The 18,821-nt window shown below is 38.8% G+C and overlaps 2 protein-coding genes across 3 annotated transcripts; both read left to right on the top strand.

The window, feature by feature from the left end:
• The first annotated feature begins 59 nt into the window (after window positions 1-59).
• LOC130990136 (guanylate kinase 2) lies at window positions 60-3,144 on the top strand. 2 transcript variants are annotated; one of them, XM_057914336.1, is made up of 11 exons: window positions 60-484; window positions 891-926; window positions 1,031-1,129; window positions 1,224-1,300; window positions 1,376-1,505; window positions 1,595-1,957; window positions 2,031-2,152; window positions 2,243-2,378; window positions 2,461-2,509; window positions 2,592-2,697; window positions 2,781-3,144. In XM_057914336.1, exons 2-11 carry the CDS (start codon window positions 924-926, stop codon window positions 2,896-2,898), a joined length of 1,203 nt encoding a protein of 400 aa, XP_057770319.1. In that variant the 5' UTR covers window positions 60-484; window positions 891-923; the 3' UTR covers window positions 2,899-3,144. The 2 variants fall into 2 exon arrangements, with proteins under 2 accessions (XP_057770319.1, XP_057770320.1); XM_057914337.1 differs by having other exon boundaries at window positions 749-926.
• Window positions 3,145-17,287: 14,143 nt separating this feature from the next.
• On the top strand, window positions 17,288-18,577 carry LOC130990552 (uncharacterized). Its single transcript, XM_057914777.1, has 2 exons — window positions 17,288-17,366; window positions 17,679-18,577. The coding sequence occupies exons 1-2, from the start codon at window positions 17,288-17,290 to the stop codon at window positions 18,575-18,577; spliced, it is 978 nt and encodes a 325-aa protein (XP_057770760.1).
• The last annotated feature ends 244 nt before the right edge of the window (window positions 18,578-18,821 follow it).

Here is an 18,821-nt window from a genome sequence, read left to right as displayed (position 1 = left end):
ATTGCACCGTATATAGCGTAAATTGGTAATAAAATAAAAAACGTATGTGATCATGGGACAATGTTTATACCCAGTCAAATTTTCGTGGAAACCGTCGTTTGTTCCCAACTTGTCGAGGAAAAAGAATAAAGAAAAAGCAAGAAAAGAGAGGGATGAATTCTAGAAAGAGAAGGAATCTAGAAAGAGAAAGAGACATATCGCCCTCAAATTGCAGCATAGTGAACTGAATACGACAGCAAATCAACCTCTCTGGCATACTTAATACTAATTCCAAAATGGGAGCGCCTCTCCCTCCCAAATTTTCTTGCAACTTCTTCAAACTTTCTTACTTTCTCAATCCCAAGCTTCCCCTGCCTTAAAAATCTCGCCTTGGATTCACCCTTTTCGCTGCACGCACATAAATAAAAGGAGAGAAAAGAAAACAAAAGAAAAGTAAAGCCATTGTAGCAGCAGTTTGATCCAGTGGTTTTCGGGTGGATTTGAGGTGGCATAATTCTTCTTATTTTTAATGCTTTTTTTTTATTTTTTTTTTCTTACTGCTTTCAAAATTTTGATTTTTCTGCAATTTCTTGAGCTCTGTGTTATCAATGGAGGTGTGGAGTTTTCGTAGGATGCAGCTGAATGTTGTTATTATATGTTGTTTTAATTACTCAAATTATGTGGCGGGCAATTCGGGTTTCTGTTATTTGAGGCGTTGATAATATTTAATCATTCCTTTTCTTTTTCTTTTTCTTTTTCTTTTTTTCAGTTAGATCAATCATTGTGTGTTTGTGTGTTTAAAGGGAGCTGAGATTTTATGCATTTTGGTGTAAGCTTTTTGAGCAATGAGAGCTGTGAGCATTAGATGTATATTTGGATCTCATGTCTCGATACGTTTTCTCTTGCAACAGATTATTTGTTGATTGGTTGGATTGCCTCTATCAATGGTGAGAGCTCATATTTATGATCCATTCTTGTTAATTATAGGGGAAAACAAAAAAGAAAAAAATTGATTTTCTCAAAAATGGGCTTAATCATGTGTGTTGATCAGGGGGAAGCTCCGGCTTTCATTGCTGATGATTTTTCAAATGGGCTTCTCTTGAAATCGAAGGGCTCCGAAACAATCATCAATATGGGCTGCAATAGAACAGTATGATGATTCAATATCTTGAATGAAATACTATGCTTCAAGTGTCCTTGGTTATGGATAAATCTTGGACCTCTTTTGCTTTATTTGAATTCAGTTTGTCATTGGTGCAATGGGAAATGGATCTGATTCATCTGCTGGAGTTCGGATTTTTGAGAAATCTAGGAGTGAATGGTAATGATCTGATGTTAGTGCAGTTTTCTTCAATTTGAGTTTTGAGTTAACTCAGAATTTTGGATTATGTTGTAGGGTGATTCCAACTGTATTTGGGACGAAGCCTACGCTATCAAAGGGCCACTCGGCTATAGTCTTGGATGAAGATCGGATTTTGGTTATTAAGGGTAACTCGACCTCAGATGATTGCTTTTGGTTTCTCGAGGTTAGCATCCTTGCATAGTGTCACTAGGGAGTGTGCATGTACATCTCTTGTATTATCTAGTTTTGATGCCTCTTGATTCGATTCCTTAGGTTAACACTGCGTTTGTTAGAGAGCAGAGAGTTAGACTGGGGACTGAAGTGGTTGCTTGGAGTAAAGGTGTGGTAGGTGAAGCTCAAATACCCGTTGTTATCAGTGGTCCTTCGGGAGTTGGTAAGGGCACGCTCATTACCAAACTGATGGAGGACTTCCCAAAGATGTTCGGCTTCTCAGTGAGCCACACCACCCGAGCTCCAAGAAACAACGAGCAGAATGGCGTCCACTATCATTTCACCGAGCGTAGTGTGATGGAGAAAGATATACAGGATGGGAAATTCCTAGAGTTTGCAGCGGTTCATGGGAACCTCTATGGAACCAGTGTAGAATCGGTTGAGGTGGTTACTGACCAAGGAAAGGTATCGAATCGTCGTTTATTGATGAGACATGATAAGCATTTAGTTCAAATATATGATTCTTGATTTTATGCAGAGATGCATTCTTGACATTGATGTCCAAGGGGCTAGGTCAGTGAGGGCTAGTTCTCTCGAGGCCATATTTATCTTTATCTGCCCTCCTTCGTTCGAGGAGCTTGAGAAACGCCTTCGTGCTAGGTAGGCTAACCTTCTATGTATCAAGTGTCGTCGCCTTTCTATACATCAAGTCTCGTGTTATTGACACAAAGTTCATATTTATCCATGCAGGGGAACTGAGACAGAAGAACAGATCCAAAAGCGACTGCGAAATGCAAAGGCAGAGATTGATCAGGGAACCTCGCCCGGGCTCTTTGATCATACCTTAATCAACGATGATCTGCAGACATGTTACGAGAATCTTAAAGTGATTGAATCTTATTATTTTTCCTCTATATATGTCTGTATTTCCAACAAAATACTGAAATTGAATCTCACAAATCTTGCAGAAACTATTAGGCCTTAGTGATGGGAATGCCAAGGCTACCAATTTATCAGGTAAGTTTTGATTCTATCCAACTAAATGTTGCCTGTAAAATCTTTTGCTCGTAAAATGAGATTAGCGCGCTTGTTTTTCCAGCTCCAGAGATGGTCCACGTGCCTCTGGAACATACCGTCTCAAAAATTGACCAGAAGATCCTCATAAACTGCACTACTCCACAGCAAGAGAAACCGGCTAGCAACATGTATTTGACTATTGACATGAAGTCACAAACACAACTTGGATAATTTCATGATGAAATATTGATTACTCGAGCTTTTCTTGCAGGTTTGTGCTGGATTTATCTTTGATCAAGGGTGGTGCCCCTGGCCGGACGAGGGGTCTGAATTTCTACGCTGCTGAACCATCTATGGGCGGCACTAATGGCTTCAAAATGGCAAGCTAACATCAACCCCTCGCTTCATTTTCCTTTATAAGCTTACTTGTTTACTGAGTAGTAAAGGGCATGCTGCTTTATAGATAAGCGTATGCAATAGCTAACAAACTATTTCACTCCCCGCGAGGAGAGTGGTGATTCATGATTCATACGGATGTAACATGTTATTACACATTCAATTCTCGTGAGGAGAAACATGAATATTGATCCTCCCGTTGTTCGGATATGATAAAAAATCAAAATTCCTTCTTTACACATGCACTTCTTCCTATCTTTGGTAGCTATCTTTTTCTTTTTTTGGTTGTTGTTGTTGAACAAATATTTTTGAAAATTGCGTGATAACAGACTTAAACCCGAGACCTTTAGCATCGTGCGTTAACCACTTTACCAGTAGACCAATACATACACACCGTATCTTTGCTTTTTAGATGGTAAGCTGCGTTCATTCCATGAAAATTTTGAGTCTTCATGAAAAGGGGGAGACAGGTAGCGTTTTAGGGCAGCTTGATCATCGACTACAGTGAATTCTTGCATGTGCAGAGCCACCTAGTGTGTGTACTGTGTGTGAGTAGTCTATTTGCATGGGATGAATTCTTGAAAGGAAAGCAATCAGTGTGGTAGACAGCTGCATGTTGTCTGTGCACAAACCACATGTTTGTATCTGTGATTCATGCAGCACATGCTTGCCATCAATATTCAGGGAAAAAAAATTGGACCACCTTTGCAGCCAATCTAAGTAGATTGTAGGAATTATACGATTTTTTCTCGATTTTTTTCAAGATATCAACATTCGTACTATGCAACTATATGTTGTTTGGTTTGATGGATTTGATCATAATATATTGTTTGGTTGGATGACTTGACCCGATACTTGGGATTAGTCTTGTTTCATGAGTCTTAGCATTTCCACTAGAAACAATGGTGTCAAATGGCCACATTGAACATGCAAACACAATATTTGGCCACTAATTGAAAAAACACAAATTATGGCCATTAATTAGGCAATATGCCTAATATACCCCTAATTGGGCGGACTGGGTAGGGTCAGAAGCGCGGGTCGCGTGTCGGGTAGGATCAGGCACGCAGGTCAGGTTAGGCACTTATGGCACTATTAGTGCCATAAGTGCCAACGAAATTTTTTTTTACTCCCCCTGCCCTGTCTACCCCCGACCCCACCCACTCCCAAGCCAGAAGGAACTTTTTAAACACTTCCCCTAGGGTTTAGATATTCCATTTAGGGTTTAGATTATCCATTTAGGTTTAAATGTTCTATTTAGGGTTTAGATGATGCTGTTGTTTCTATATTTGTTCTGCATGTTTGGCACTTATGGCACTAATAGTGCCATAAGTGCTAAAAAGACCATTTTACTTTATTTTATTTTGGATTTTCGTTGACACTTATGGCACTATTAGTGCCATAAAATAAAATAACAAAAGTAAAATTTGATTTATTTTTATCTAGGGAGAGTAAATTTTTTTTTTGTTTTTGGCTTGGGGGTGGGTGGGGTCGGGGTCTGAGGGGGTAGACAGGGCAGGGGGAGTAAAAAAAAATTCGTTGGCACTTATGGCACTATTAGTGCCATAAGTGCCTAACCCGACCCGCGTGCCTGATCCTACCCGTCACGCGACCCGCGCTCCTGACCCTACCCAGTCCGCCCAATTAAGGGCAAAAACGTCCCAAAGCTATAAAAATGGTCAAAATTTATGTTTTTTCAATGAGTGGCCATAATTTGTGTTTTATGATCCATTTTGGCTATTCCAAAATTTTACTCTTTCCACTATGACAAATTAAGCTCGAGTAATCTTGCGCCAATGTAATCTCGAGAAATGATTGGTTAATTTAATCTCAAGTAACCGAACACTACTAAGTATATCAATTGAGAAAGGGTTGGTAGAGATATTGTACTCCTTCTGTCCTAATTATACAGGTTGATTGAAATTTGCACGTGAATTAAGAAAACTATTGAAAAAGAAAATATATAAATAACCTTTCTAATATTTTCATATTTATTATTTAATGCGAATTAATATTAAAGTCAATCAAAGAAGTAAACGAGTAAAAAAAATATTTTTTGAGTGTGTTCTGTTTAATTGTAAATTTATCACGAGTCCTTCATTTTCTATAAGAGAGAATTTCACCTTTTCTCATTCTTTCTTTTTCACTTCAAGGGGTATCATGTTATTCTTTTATTTTGCAGTGATAATATCACTCCCTCCGTCCTACTCTAATTGACTCATTTTTCATTTTGGGATGTCCCACTAGAATAGGCTTGTTTTTCATTTAGTAAAAAAATTGTACTTAATTGATGTGGATTACACCACTTTTATCTTCAAAAATGAGTTTCTTAATCTCCGTGCCCCAAAAGAATTGAGCCTATTCTAGTGGAACGGAGGGAGTATCATTTTTTTGAATGAAAATGAAGAATAAAAAAAATGTATAATTCTCTTTTGTCGAAAGAGAGAAAACAAACGAGACATTTAAAGAGATATAAAATAAAATAAAATTTATAATAAATCTAAAACTAAATAGAACACACCCCTTTATGAAAACCAACTTATCTATCTAAAACATTCAAAAAAGTAAAACAAGTTAATTTGATTAGGATGGAATACGTATAATAATATTGTGTATGGAGTTATTTACTAGCCGAATTGTGACTTTTTTTAGATATATCTGCAGTCGTTGTCTAGGAATCTCGACTGAAAAAGTGTAGTAGAAATATTCTATTCTATTATGATAATGTACAAGTTGAATTGGAAACGCAAGTAGTTGTATGCAGATATATGTTTGTTGGTAGCTTTACCAAATTGGTATGAATCAAGGCATATGTTCCAAGTGGACAAGAATTGGATATTCATGAAATAAAATACTATGAGATAAACTAAAATTCATTCGCGCATCTTTTTTAAATAGTGGAAACACCAACTTTTGTGATTTTATAAATTCGAAACAAACTCACACGACGAGCTCGATATCGAGCTCAACAGTATTAGCCAGTTTGATAAGTTTGATTTGAGATATAAAGAAAAGATAAGTTTCATTTATCACTTTATACCTTTTTTTTGCTTGGACATAATAAAAAAAATATATATATATCTAAGAAATAATGATATTTTCCTCAAAAAGAAAAAGAAAAAAAAAATAGTGATATAATTTTATACTACGTACATTTTAAAGTGGATAAATATATTATCATTCAAATCAAACATTTATATAAAATATGATTCCTGCTTTTAATAATAAATTTATACCTCATTGTATTATCATTTTATTTAAAGAGATAAAAAGCAAACACACTCTTAGGATTGATTTGAAATATAAAAAATGGACCAATTTTATTCAACGCCTTATATGTCGTTTGCTACTCAACTCGAACCTGTAACTATTGAGCAAGACTCGAGTCATATTGTAATGGTGGATTAGAATATGTATGATGTATCCCTGTTGCAAAATGTATAGGGTATGGGTGGGTACAAGTGTTAACAGGTATGCTCGTCTTTCTTTTTTTTTTTTTTTGAAAGGTAAATAAAATATTAGTATTTTTAAAAAGAGTACAAGGGGACCGGGGTACTCAAATCCATACAAAGTATAGAAAAATATAGATTACATCGCCTAGCAACTTAGGCAATGTTCGATTGGAAATATGTAATAGGATCCGAAAACCAATCGTGAGACGAATAGCAAAAATGGCTAGCACACACCGTTTTTCTCCATCTCTACGTGCAAATAATAATACCCTTCATCATTTTACTGCTATCAGAATATCCACCTATAAAATTCTCGCATTTTTAGCTTTCCAAATCTTCCAACAAACACAATATTGTCAAATGATGTTGAATATCAACTTTGGAACCTTATTCCTTCCCAGAGTGAAGAAGATAGTAGAGGGATCTTTAACCAATTGCGAATAATGTTCCACATAGTAGAAGAAAACAAGTATCACAACAGAACATGATCGAATGATTCCTCTCAAAAAGAGGAGAATGGACAGCTTTGATTATTATTTTCGAGCATGATTATTCTCTTCATCAAATTGCATATCGTAGGTATAAAACCTTACTCGTAATGCATTACATCCAAATATTTCGAAATGGTGTCGGGGTGTTATCCACGATCAGGAATAGTGAGTATATTTCTTTAGTTGGAAAGGTATACCATTTTACATAAAAGAGTTGGGCTTTGAAATTGAAATAGGTTCTTATTGTTTGAAATTGTATCGAGATTATTAATCAATTATTGTTTGATATTTCATTTGTTTATATACATATTTTATAAATTTAAATAAATTCAAAAAATTAATTAGTATTATTATAAGGGTTTAGGACGAGAATAAAATCATCAAATATCAAATAGGAAAATGGAATACTCCTATGTGGCATCACCATATTTTTGCTTTTCACCTATCCTAATTCTCCAAATATTTTCATATTTATTCATTCTTATTTATCTGAATCTTCTCATCCCATATTAATTTTTTATGAGATTTCACCAAAATAAGATCTGTATAAAAGGATGCTCTTATTCTCCAAACCAAAAATTATTTAATTTTATTTTTAAAAATAAATACTTGTAATTAAATAAATTATTTATTCATTTTAATTTGGTCATAAAATAAGATATTTTGTATAAGTTTCTAATTTTTTTTGGATTACACATTGATTTTTTTATGAAAAATTACCAATTGAAATACTGAATAAATTGATATGATATAATTTCAATATCACATCAATTTTCTCAAGCCTTAGACGAGATGATTCTCAGAACTTAGTTATGGTATTTCAAACTTCAAACAAGATGATGCTCACGAGCCATTTTTATTTTTTCAAACTCCGAACGAAATGATGCTTGAAACTCAGTTATGGCATTTTAAGCTCTAAATGAGATGATGCACAAAATCATGTTATGGTTGTTCAAGCTCCATACAGGATGATGTTTAGAAGTTAGTTATGATCTCACAATCTTCAATTTGTATAATCTCACAAGTTATCCCGATCTTTCAAGCTTCTAATGAAAATGATGTTTAGAAGTGAGTTATGATATTTAAATAATCAGATATTGATGTTCAAATGATTGACACATTAAGTCAAGTATAGTATTTTAGGGTCCAGACGAGATAATGCTCAAAAGTTTGGCGTTCAAAAGTAGTTATTTGGGAGTGTAGAAAATAGAATGACGATAATAGAAAACATGTAGAACCGAGGCGAGAATAAATCTCTCTCCTTAAGGCAAAATTACTTCCGCTCTGTGTTTGCAGATCTACACTAATTGCCCCCAAGATACAACAATTTCGGGATGATAGACGAGTCCTTAGCACTAGAAGATCGCTATCCGGTCGAACGGCTTGATACTCGGGACTGAGTATGTAAACTAAACTAATATGACAAGATTAATTATCTAAATTTGTTGGTGTGTTTAATCTCATTCTGGAGGGCCCTATTTATAGTGTTCCAGGGGTTTTCTTGATCGGACGTGACTTTTCAATCCGAAGTGGTGCACCCTTCTTGTTCGGAGAGTTGTGTCTCTTCTGTCTGAAAGGGTGTACTGTTTGGGCAAACAGGTGGTCCGAACTAGCGTGCCTCTTCGGTCCTTAACCGTTGCCACGTAGGTTTGGGCAAACAGGTGGTCCGAACCATCGTGTCTCTTCGGTTCTTAACCGCCGCCACGTGCACTGTTTGGGCAAATAGGTGGTCCGAACAGTGGCTATCTTTGGGCATAAATTACTCATTCAATTCTTTATAGATTTGAACAAGTAAATATACCAAATTAATCTACTCAACATGTAGATTCCAAAAATACTTTTTAATTCCATTAATTACAAAGTAATTATGGCATTAAATAAGCTATTTATTCCAACAAACGTCAGATATTGTCTTTCATGTTCTTGATGATCATCTGGTCTTACAGATTTGAGATGGAATGATGTTTAGATGACAAATGAGATTTTAAATTAATTCTTATCTGTCAATATAGAAAAATTATACAAAATTTTATATAAAATGGTATTTTTATTATTATTCTAATAAAAAGTTACTCCCTCCGTCCCAGCTTTTTGTATCCACTTTTAGTTGTATTTAAAAGTAGATACAAAAAGCTGGGACGGAGGGAGTAATATTTTATTGACAAATATAGTTGAGATTAGTATAATGTAAATTTTATTACATCAAATTAAATTAATTAAAAAAATAATATAAATAATTTAAATTATAATTTAAAATTCCGTCAAATTTCGACGGGCTATACACTAGTTGTACGTAAAAGAGTCGGGCTTTGATTGTTGGAGCGAGACCCTGCACAACAAAGCCATGCTTGTTTTTGAGTTGCCCCATCTCTGTCTTTCCACTGCCATGAATTTGCAATTCACCTAACTGCTTTTCTTGTGGGCTGCCACATATGCTCTTAAATAATGAGAATTTCTTTTTGGGGGGTCCTTAATTGGTCTGTAAGTTCTGCAATAGCATACAAATTGCCTACAGAAATAAATTGAATAAGAAAAATCATAATCGGTGGGTTGAACATGAAAAATTTGGGAATTCTAAATTGGATAAGAAAAATAATAGGGTTAATGGTTGAAAATACCCCTTTTCATAAACAAAACCTAAAATGTACCCACCTATTTTAAAATATACAAAATATACCTACTTAGGACAACTTTGCCCTTTAGCTATTTCCACCCTTTGCATTACTATGTCCAAACTTGTTATTTTCACTCCAATTTTGCTTTGGACAAGTAATTGTTGGAATTCTCTTTACTTCATTATATGCATTAATCCGCGCTTATGGTATATCGGCTGGAAACTTTCCTCGTGCCCGATAGATTACTCTGTAATCTGGGTCTGGACTGTGAGACAATGCCACGTACTTTTAAGCAAAAACAGTTTAATTGATCCTTGTTCAAAATGGTATCAGAGCGGATTTTTATGGAGGAATTATATTATTTTTAATTTATTTTATAATTAACCTATGTGGGAGGAGACTCCATTTAAAAATTATGGATCCGGACGAGTGTCCGAGATGTGTACCATACAGGAATTCTCTCCAACATTTGGAGAGCGAAACCACCCGTCTACTAGACGGACTCAACTGGAACAATCGAGCCCTCGTAACCAACTTACGACGAGGAGAAGATGTCGAGATTATTCGTGATATTATCACGAGTATCCAATTCTACCATGAGAATCTCATGGGACTCGCCGCAACCAGGACGGCGATTGAACGAACCAGAGACGAGGCCCATCAGTCGCACGATTGATGGAACCAAAAAACAAGGCAGGAGTAGCTTATCCAAGCTACCACAAGATCGAGCCGGACTCTTCCGAGAATGTCAACTTGCGGGAGATTCAAAAAATGGTGGAATATTACGGCAACAAGCTGTATGAGCTACCAATGGAGATGAGCAAAATATCACTCAAACAAGAGGAAATACTAACCCTCTTGCGTGATATCCAGAAAAGAGTGGAGGACATCGAACGGCGAAAACCATGTTCAGGAAAAATTCGGAAAAAATGGTCCAAAGACTCGACGTATCCACTACCACTTGATGCAGCACCCAAGGAGCTGACACCGGAGGACATAATTCGAATCATGAAAGGCAAATGAATAGCCTTGATCGAATCGGATTAGAAGATCTACAGGAGTTAGCAGAATCTTTTGCTAACCTCAACATGGTTGATCTAAAGATGAACCAAGGAGATGAGGCGCCCAAAACTGAGCCTCAAGAAGGAGAGTCGTCAGAAAAATCAAAGAAAGGTGCGGCTCAAGAAAACGCGGGTCAGTTTCAACGAACCCGACGACGACGACCTCAGATGCGGGATACTCCTGTAGGAAAGGTCACATTAGAACCAATCCATCAATACGGATTGATTCTCAACCTCGATGAAGCCAGTTTCAAAGATTGGGAAGGACTCATCGATGAATGGGCTTCAGCAATGAAGATTGTGATCGCCACGATTGATTATGACAAAGAAGAATTTGCCAAGATCTTCGAAGCAAGTTTTGCAGGCATGGCAAAACAATACTGGGATAAAATCGACACCCAGGGAAAGAATGATTTGTTTAGCCACACGTCAATTTCTGACATCCTTGAGTTGGCCGCTAAACAAATTAAAATCCATTTCTTGGGAATGGGTTTTTTCGAAGGATCCGCAGAGGAGAAGCGCAAGAAATATCAACAGGCACTATACAATCTAAGATTGGTGGTGCTAGAGCCAAAAGCTCTTGATGAATTTCTACGCCTGTACACCCTATATGTCCATATGGGGTTAGTTGATGATCAGACGGCCAAGGACCTCTTTTTCACAAAGTTTCCGAGTCCATGGAGGGAAATGCTCATCAACGAGTATGTGTCACCAGGAGAATATCCACTTGATAGTGCATCAAGAAGGATGTCATATGTTCACAAGAAGCTGTCCGAATGGTGCCAGAAGGCAGCGGACCAGAGGAATCTCAAGAGATTGAGGAGACTCAATAAGAAATCTCCATTGATGTGCGACAACATTGATCTTCCAACAGAGATTGGTGCTGAATTGCTGTATCAAAGGAGGAGCCGAAAGAAACATAGGTACCAACCCTATGAAAGAAAGTCTAGGAGAAGTTCTTGGAAGCCAAGAACTATGTGGACCAGACAGAAGGCACGCTCCTACAAATCAGGCCAACGGAGCGGACCATCAAGAAATCGATTCTCAAATCAAAAGAGAATCCCGGCGAGAAAAACTTTCAGGCGTACTCAGGCCAAAGCAAATGAAAGTTTCAAAGATTGCAACTGTTGGACGTGCGGTGCAAAGGGGCATATCTCTACCAATTGCCCCGACAACGAGAAAAGAGGGATAAAGAAATTCGAATCCACACAGGATATCGAAGATGCTCTCTATTACCAGAAATTGATACCCGTGTATCAGTTTGAAGATATATCATCTGATGAGAGCATATATGAGCAAGAAGAAGTCTTTAGTTCTGAAGATTCGGAGATAACTGATGGATCAACCGGAGACGAGTCAGACTAAAGAAGAACACGAGGTACACCACACCCAGAAAGAGGATCAGAATGGGTTTTCTAGTCATTTTCTGATTCCACAAGAGGAGGTGGTGAAAAAACTCGTGAAAACACTCAAGAAGGAAACCGGAGAGGTACAGACATACCAAGGGTTTTCCAATGGGAGATTGAATCGAGTTTTACATAGCTTGATTCCATCCAAAAGGAAGCATCATGTCTATTTTGGCGTTACAAACCGAGAAATGGCGCTTCCAATTGAGATTACAAGTAATCAGGTGGAAATCCAGCTGGTTCCAGCCGAAGATATAAGGCAGGATCTTAAGAAAATGAAGCCAGAAGTCGCAAGTACGATGAAATGGATTCATATTGGAGCAATTCAGTTGGTAATCAAATCTTCCCTCTTCCCAGGGACAGACCAACCAATTGACGTCGCACTTTGCGACAAAAGGATCAGAGATGCCAGAGAATCAGTTCTTGGAGGTTTTTTGGGCAATCTCTATGCCAAGAAGATTATAACCGAGTTCTACCCATAAATCGCTTATAATCTGCAAGATTCATCCTTCAGCCGAGCCCTGACACTCTATCAGGACTACAAGAAGAAGGAACTTATGACGGGAGGAAATAGGCCATACTCATTGACTTATCAGGTCTCGTATACCTTATCAAATTCCCATCACACGGAGTTATTTCTGGGAAAAGAATTTATTGAAATTCCAGAAATATTCAAGGAGGTAGCCAAGGCAGTCAATCCAAACCGAGTGGAGATTCCCCAGATCGGAGAAATCGACATCGACGTCGGAGACAAACAGGTGCTTAGTCATACCCAGAGTCTCAGACTGGGAGCACCAAGGTTATCATTCCAAGGAAATAGGCTAACTTCAGGGCCTATAACAAGGAGTTTCTCTCAAATCTATGAGAGGAGGGCGATTCAAGAAACACCAGTTCAGGACATGAGAATCAAACTCAAATGTCCCGAAGGATGGAGAAAGGTTTCCACAAGATTTGATACAACTAACAGGGAAAACAAGTTTCCTTGTAGTACGTTGTATTATTTGGCGAATCTAGGAGACAACCGATACATCGGAACTCTAGAGGTTGGAGGTTTTGAAATCCAGACCGAAGGCCAAGCCGGACAAGAAGCGGATGTCCTGATCTTAGGACGAGATTTCCTTGACAAATATAAACCATGGTCATGGAAATCAGGAGGAATGGAGATCACAATTGGACGCCAAAGAGTGATGATCCAATGACAAGTCCATTCTCGATATACATCTCTGTAGGGATGTTGTATGAGAAATTCAAAGCAGAATATTTTACTGCTTACGTGGATTCGGGAGCAGGAATCTGTACATCAAAACGAGGAGTCTTTCCAGCAGAAGTAGAAGAAGATCTACCTCGAATTGCAGGAAGAGATTTCTCCAAAAAGATCTTGCTTCTATCAAAGGGAGTAAAACAAACGGAAATATTGATCGGCGGAGCAGGACAGACACCTTGGTACAAGGTCAAGACTCCACCAATTTATTTCCATGATACCGGAGCAGATATATTATTCGGAAATAATTTTCTGCAAAGCTTCAAGCGGTACATACAAGACAATGAAGCCAGGAGGCTAGTGTTCACAACCAATTGTGATCACAAGATCATTGTGCAAAGGCTCAATGGAGCTTTTCATCGCTCAATGCCAATCAAATTCCGCAGCAAGCGTGGTGATGATGGCAGACTCTGGAGACCCCTAATGAAGGATCAAAGGAGATTCGGAGAAGTTTTGCTCAAATGTAGAACTGAGGGATTCCCAAATCTCTCCAAGGAAGAAACTCAAATCCTCAAAGTATCCCTGATATCACACAAAGATATCAAGGAAGAAGAACAGGTGTCCATTGCCGACGTCAAAAGGAAAATTCAGAAGTGTTACCATGAAAATCCTTTGGTATGGTGGGACAAGAACCAGCTCAAAGCCACCTTAAAAGTTAAAACTGGAAAGGAGCATGAGTTCGTAAGGTTCAGACCTATCCTGATGAACCCTCAAGATCAACAGGATATGATGAGTATAATCAAGGAACACCTTGATTTGAAATTGATCGAAGAAGGAAGATCACCCTACAGCAGTCCTGGATTTCTGGTAAGAAATCATGGGGAGATCAAGCGAGGAAAGCCAAGATTAGTCATTAATTATAAAGGGATTAATGACATTCTTGAGTTTGACGGATACTTCATCCCAAGTAGAGAACACCTCATCAACTGCATCAGAAGTGCAAGGGTATTCTCAAAGTTCGATTGCAAATTAGGTTTCTACCAGATTCGCATGGAGGAAGGGAGTAAGAAGTTTACAGCCTTCTCAACTCCACAAGGACATTATGTCTGGAATGTCATGCCAATGGGGCTAGCCAACGCGCCTCAGATATTCCAAAGAAAAATGGATAATCTCTTCAAGGATTATTCTTCGTTTATGTTTGTTTATATTGATGATATTCTCATTGCATCAAAGAACATTCATGAACATGTCAGGCATCTGGAGATCTTTGCGGATGTTTGCCAACAAGAAGGACTAGTGCTGTCTGAAAAGAAGGCAGTCATAGCCACCCAGAAGATGGAGTTTCTGGGAATTGAGATCGATGAATCTGGAATCATTCTACAAGATCATATTGTGGAAAAGGTCTAGAATTTCCCAGAGGATCTCAAAGAAAAGAAGCAGCTCCAAAGTTTTCTCGGAGTTGTTAACTTTGCAGGAATGTTTATCAAAAATCTTGCAGAATACCGGAAAGTTTTCAGTCCGCTACTGAAAAAAGATGTTCCATTTATATGGAAAGAGGAGCATCGGGAGGGTATGAAGAAGTTAAAAGAGATTTGCAAAAATCTCCCAAAACTTTCAATACCACAAGATGAGGATGACCTGGTCCTCTATACAGATGCAAGTGATTTCTGGTGGGCAGCTGTGCTCACAAAGATCACTCCTTATGGAGAAGAACCTTGCAGATATTGTAGCGGTCTTTTCTCCGACAACGAAGCTGTGCGATGGCACATCAACGAAAAGGAATTCTTTGCAGTGCGAAAGGCGTTTAAAAAATGGCCGTTTTTCTTACTTGCTAAGAAATTCGTTTTGAAAGTAGATAACACTAATGTTAAAGCTTTCTTAACAAAAAAGATAGAATCTAAACCTGAAAAGGCTAGATTGCTTAGATGACAAGCAGAATGCCAATATTATGATTATGATATTGTCATCTTGAAATCTGATCAAAATGTTCTTGCAGATTTCCTAACAAGGGATGGAGCTCCCTGAGGTGGAGGCCATCGAAGCAAAACAGGCGCAGCTCTTTGAAAGCTTAGAGTTGCTACAACAGGAATGGCAAAAGTGTGTTCTACACGCCAAACAAGCAGAGAAGATACAAGCGGCCGACGAAGCTCAAGTATCTAACCAAATTGATGCATGCTTCATGAAGATGTTCAATCTTCAAGAAGTAATCAACAAGTCGCTCTTGTGCGTTATCTGAGATAATCGGATTAAAGCAATGCTTTCCGTACAGGGCGGATTACCTGTAGCAGGGGATTCAAGTACCCCTAGCCCAAGTCCTAAGGTGATGGTTTCACAGCCGGATCCCCAAGGAAAAGATGTTGTTAAGGGGTCACACCCTGAATCAACATGTCAACCCTCCACCTCTGGGGTAAAAGAGGAAGAGATCAATCTTAGGCCAATGACAGGCCAAGTTAAGGTTGATACTGATTTTATTGAAATTTCTCCTTCTTGGCAGATGTATCAAGACCGGTGGGAGAAACTTCTCACAAGAAAGGGCATTAATCCGGGAAATTGCCGGATTGATGTTGGTGGAAAATATCCTCGGGTATGGACGACTCCAGGAGCCAACCCGAACGACGTTAAAGAATGGTATGAGTTCGGGGCGTTAGCCTCAGTTTATACCACCTCTCCAGCCTTCACCGAGATCAAGGGTCTACCCAAATGGATCCAAAAAACGGTGTTTGATGCATGGGAAAACAACGAATCCCTCAAACGGGGAGATGTTCTGGAATTGTACTTTTTCAGGGCAGCCCCAGAGCCAGTTGGAAAAGGAATCCATGAAGCCTTCCACTTCATCAAGCTTCGGAGACCTGACACGGGAGCCCTGAACCGGATCAAAGTTCCCGATTTCCAGGCCGCATTCGTCTCAACATTCAAGGAGGACCAAATCTCCACTAGACGAGCATGGGGTCTATGGGTCTGTCTCACAGAGATGGATAAAATGAAGTCCAGATTCAAGTTCTACCAAAGTTCAGATCTGGGAACGTTCCTGGTTAACACAATGACAACTACGACCCCTTTTGCCAAAAAATCTTTCGAAAATAAACGGCAAATGTTGTGGGAAAAGAAGATAGCGGGGAGCAAGGAGACTCGTCGCAAATTTTGCAACATGGCTCATCTTGGCCATTGGATTGATAAAGTCTGCGATCAATGTTCAACGCAGAAGGAGCCGGAATTCGGCAAAGGATTCTTCCCAAAGCCTGACAGAAGGAGGTTCCGGTCTGATGAACATGATGAGCATCAGACTCCAAAGGAAAGAAACCCTCGGGCACCAAAAAAGTAAGGTGGCCGATAAAGCAAAGTGAATCATGTGATTCACAGCAAGGATCGCACCCACAAAGAAAGCGAAAATGGGTGGAATGATAGGAGGACCACTCACCAAAAGTTCCAGGACAAAAGTGAGTGGAAGAAAAAAGCAGCCGGCCCCTACCAATATTATCACAAAACGATAAAAGCAAGGGTCCAGCACCATGTGATGACATTAACAAATGTCGGCAATCATAGCCGACAAAAGAAGGTGGATATCACATTCAAGAAAGCTGGCCACGAAGATAGAATCTGAGGCCAACAACCGAGCAATTATAGAGGGGATCAAACCTCTATATAAACCCAAGTTCTGGAGAGAAGAAGGCATCCGAAAATCACAACACATTTTCACAAGCACTCTCTCTCTCTAAATTATCTTTGTAATTTTTTCAGTTTTCAAGTTTTTCTTAGTTTTTAGTTCTTTTAAATTTATGTACACAAGTATTATCTACTAATGAGTAGCTAAACAAGTTAGTCTCCTCCCTGAGGAAACTTTTATGAAATAAATTAATTATTATATAATTCCTCTATAAACGCTTAGTTTTGTCCAACTATTCCGGTTGAGTAAAAATATTTTCTTTATTTTTCCAACAAAGTATTGAGTCGACGCTTAGTGAAGGAGAAAGGTTGCAACCATCTCTTGCGAGTGCGTGGTTGGAACGTGCCTGGTGGGCAGACGAGCCGTAAAACGCAACGGACTGACTCCTGAAGAAGACCAGTCGACAAAGGTATAATGTTGGTTTAAATTTAAGATTTATTTTGAAGTGTTACGGAAGCATGTTGGGCCTGATTACTTGTTTAAAAAACAAAAATGGTTATAATGAATTATAGGGAATCATTTGTTTTAAGGTTGAAGGGTATATTGCTCGACGCACTCGACGTGCTCGTTGGTTTGTTGGCGAGCAATGCACCAGAATGTGCATAGGGGCATTATTGTCTTAAATGGGTAGATTTTATATGTTTGGAAAAGGGTGGGTACATTTTTGTTTTTGTCTTTGAAAAATGGTACTTTCCATTTTGCCCCAAAATAATATCGGTGGGTCGAACATGAAAAATTTGGGTGGAATTCGAACTCGTAATCTTGAACTATAAGTTCAGTTATTCACATATTTTGAATTTCATATTTTGAATTTCAACGTACGATCGTCTGCGGAGACAGGGGCTGATTGCTCCTTCATATTGTTGTTTTTGTTTTAGTGCAGAAGAGACTGCCGAGCATATTTTCTGGCAATGCAGCAATATTCAGCCTATATGGCGGGAGTTCTTTCAGTGGTTTAAGTTCGATGATTTCTCTTACGATATACACAGTTTTTTTGTGGCTGCGTGGAACCGCGACACCAGCTCGCATGTGCGAACTTTTTGGAAAACTGGTATTATCACTCTTATCTGGGCGATCTGGACTCTCCGTAATGCTTGCATCTTCAAATACAAAATTTTCTACGCCAAACATCTTCTTCAGATTGTGCGGGTCGCTTTCAAAGAGGTTGAGGGTAGTTTTACAAAGATTGGCCATATGAGCAACACTTGGTCGGACTATTTGATCCTTCGAGCTATTGACGTCACCACTAGAGCTGCTCCTCCTCCGGATATGATTAATGTTCATTGGTGGCCACCGGTCTCGCACTGGATTAAAGTTAATACGGATGGCTCTGCTTCGGGAGCCCCGGGAAAGATTGCTGCTGGAGGTGTCTTTCGTGATAATGTTGGTTGGGTTCGTGGCTGTTTTCACTATAAGGGTGGTACTGGCTTTGCGTTTGAAGCTGAGCTACTCGCGGTTATTATGGCAATTCAGATTGCTCATAGTCGTGGTTGGTTTGCTCTCTGGGTCGAGTCTGATTCCACCTATATAGTTAATCTCCTTAACACACGTTCTAATATTGTTCCTTGGAGATTTATTGCTTCTTGGAATAAGATTCTCGTGATTCTTCAAGACTTCAACATTCAGATATCTCATATTTATCGAGAGGGTAATGTTCCGGCTGATATTATGGCGAATGAGAATATGACGGAGGGGTGGTGGCCGCATGAAGTGGAGGAGATTAAGAAGGCGGTTAGGTTGGATATGGCTTGTCATAGCCACGTTAGATGGAAAACGAGATGAATCTCTGTTTGGTGGTTGGGTTTGGGGCGTCACTTGAGCTTGTTTGCAACTGTCGGGTGCGCTCACAGTTGGGGTTTGAGTGGTCGGGCTCTGCTGGGTGCTCGGTGATGGAGTTCTTTTTCCATCAGCGTCGAACCTTTCGCTTTTTCTCTAGCAGTTTGGTCATTGAGGTGCTGGAGAGATGGCGGTTTTTGCCAATGGTTTGGCTGCATTCTTTTCTGATTGCTTCTGCAGGTGATGTCGA

This window comes from Salvia miltiorrhiza, chromosome 6 (genome assembly GCF_028751815.1).
Source record: "Salvia miltiorrhiza cultivar Shanhuang (shh) chromosome 6, IMPLAD_Smil_shh, whole genome shotgun sequence".
NCBI classification, from domain to species: domain Eukaryota; kingdom Viridiplantae; phylum Streptophyta; class Magnoliopsida; order Lamiales; family Lamiaceae; genus Salvia; species Salvia miltiorrhiza.
The sequence above is the reverse complement of the archived record's forward strand: the minus strand, read 5'-3'. Positions and strand labels throughout refer to the sequence as shown.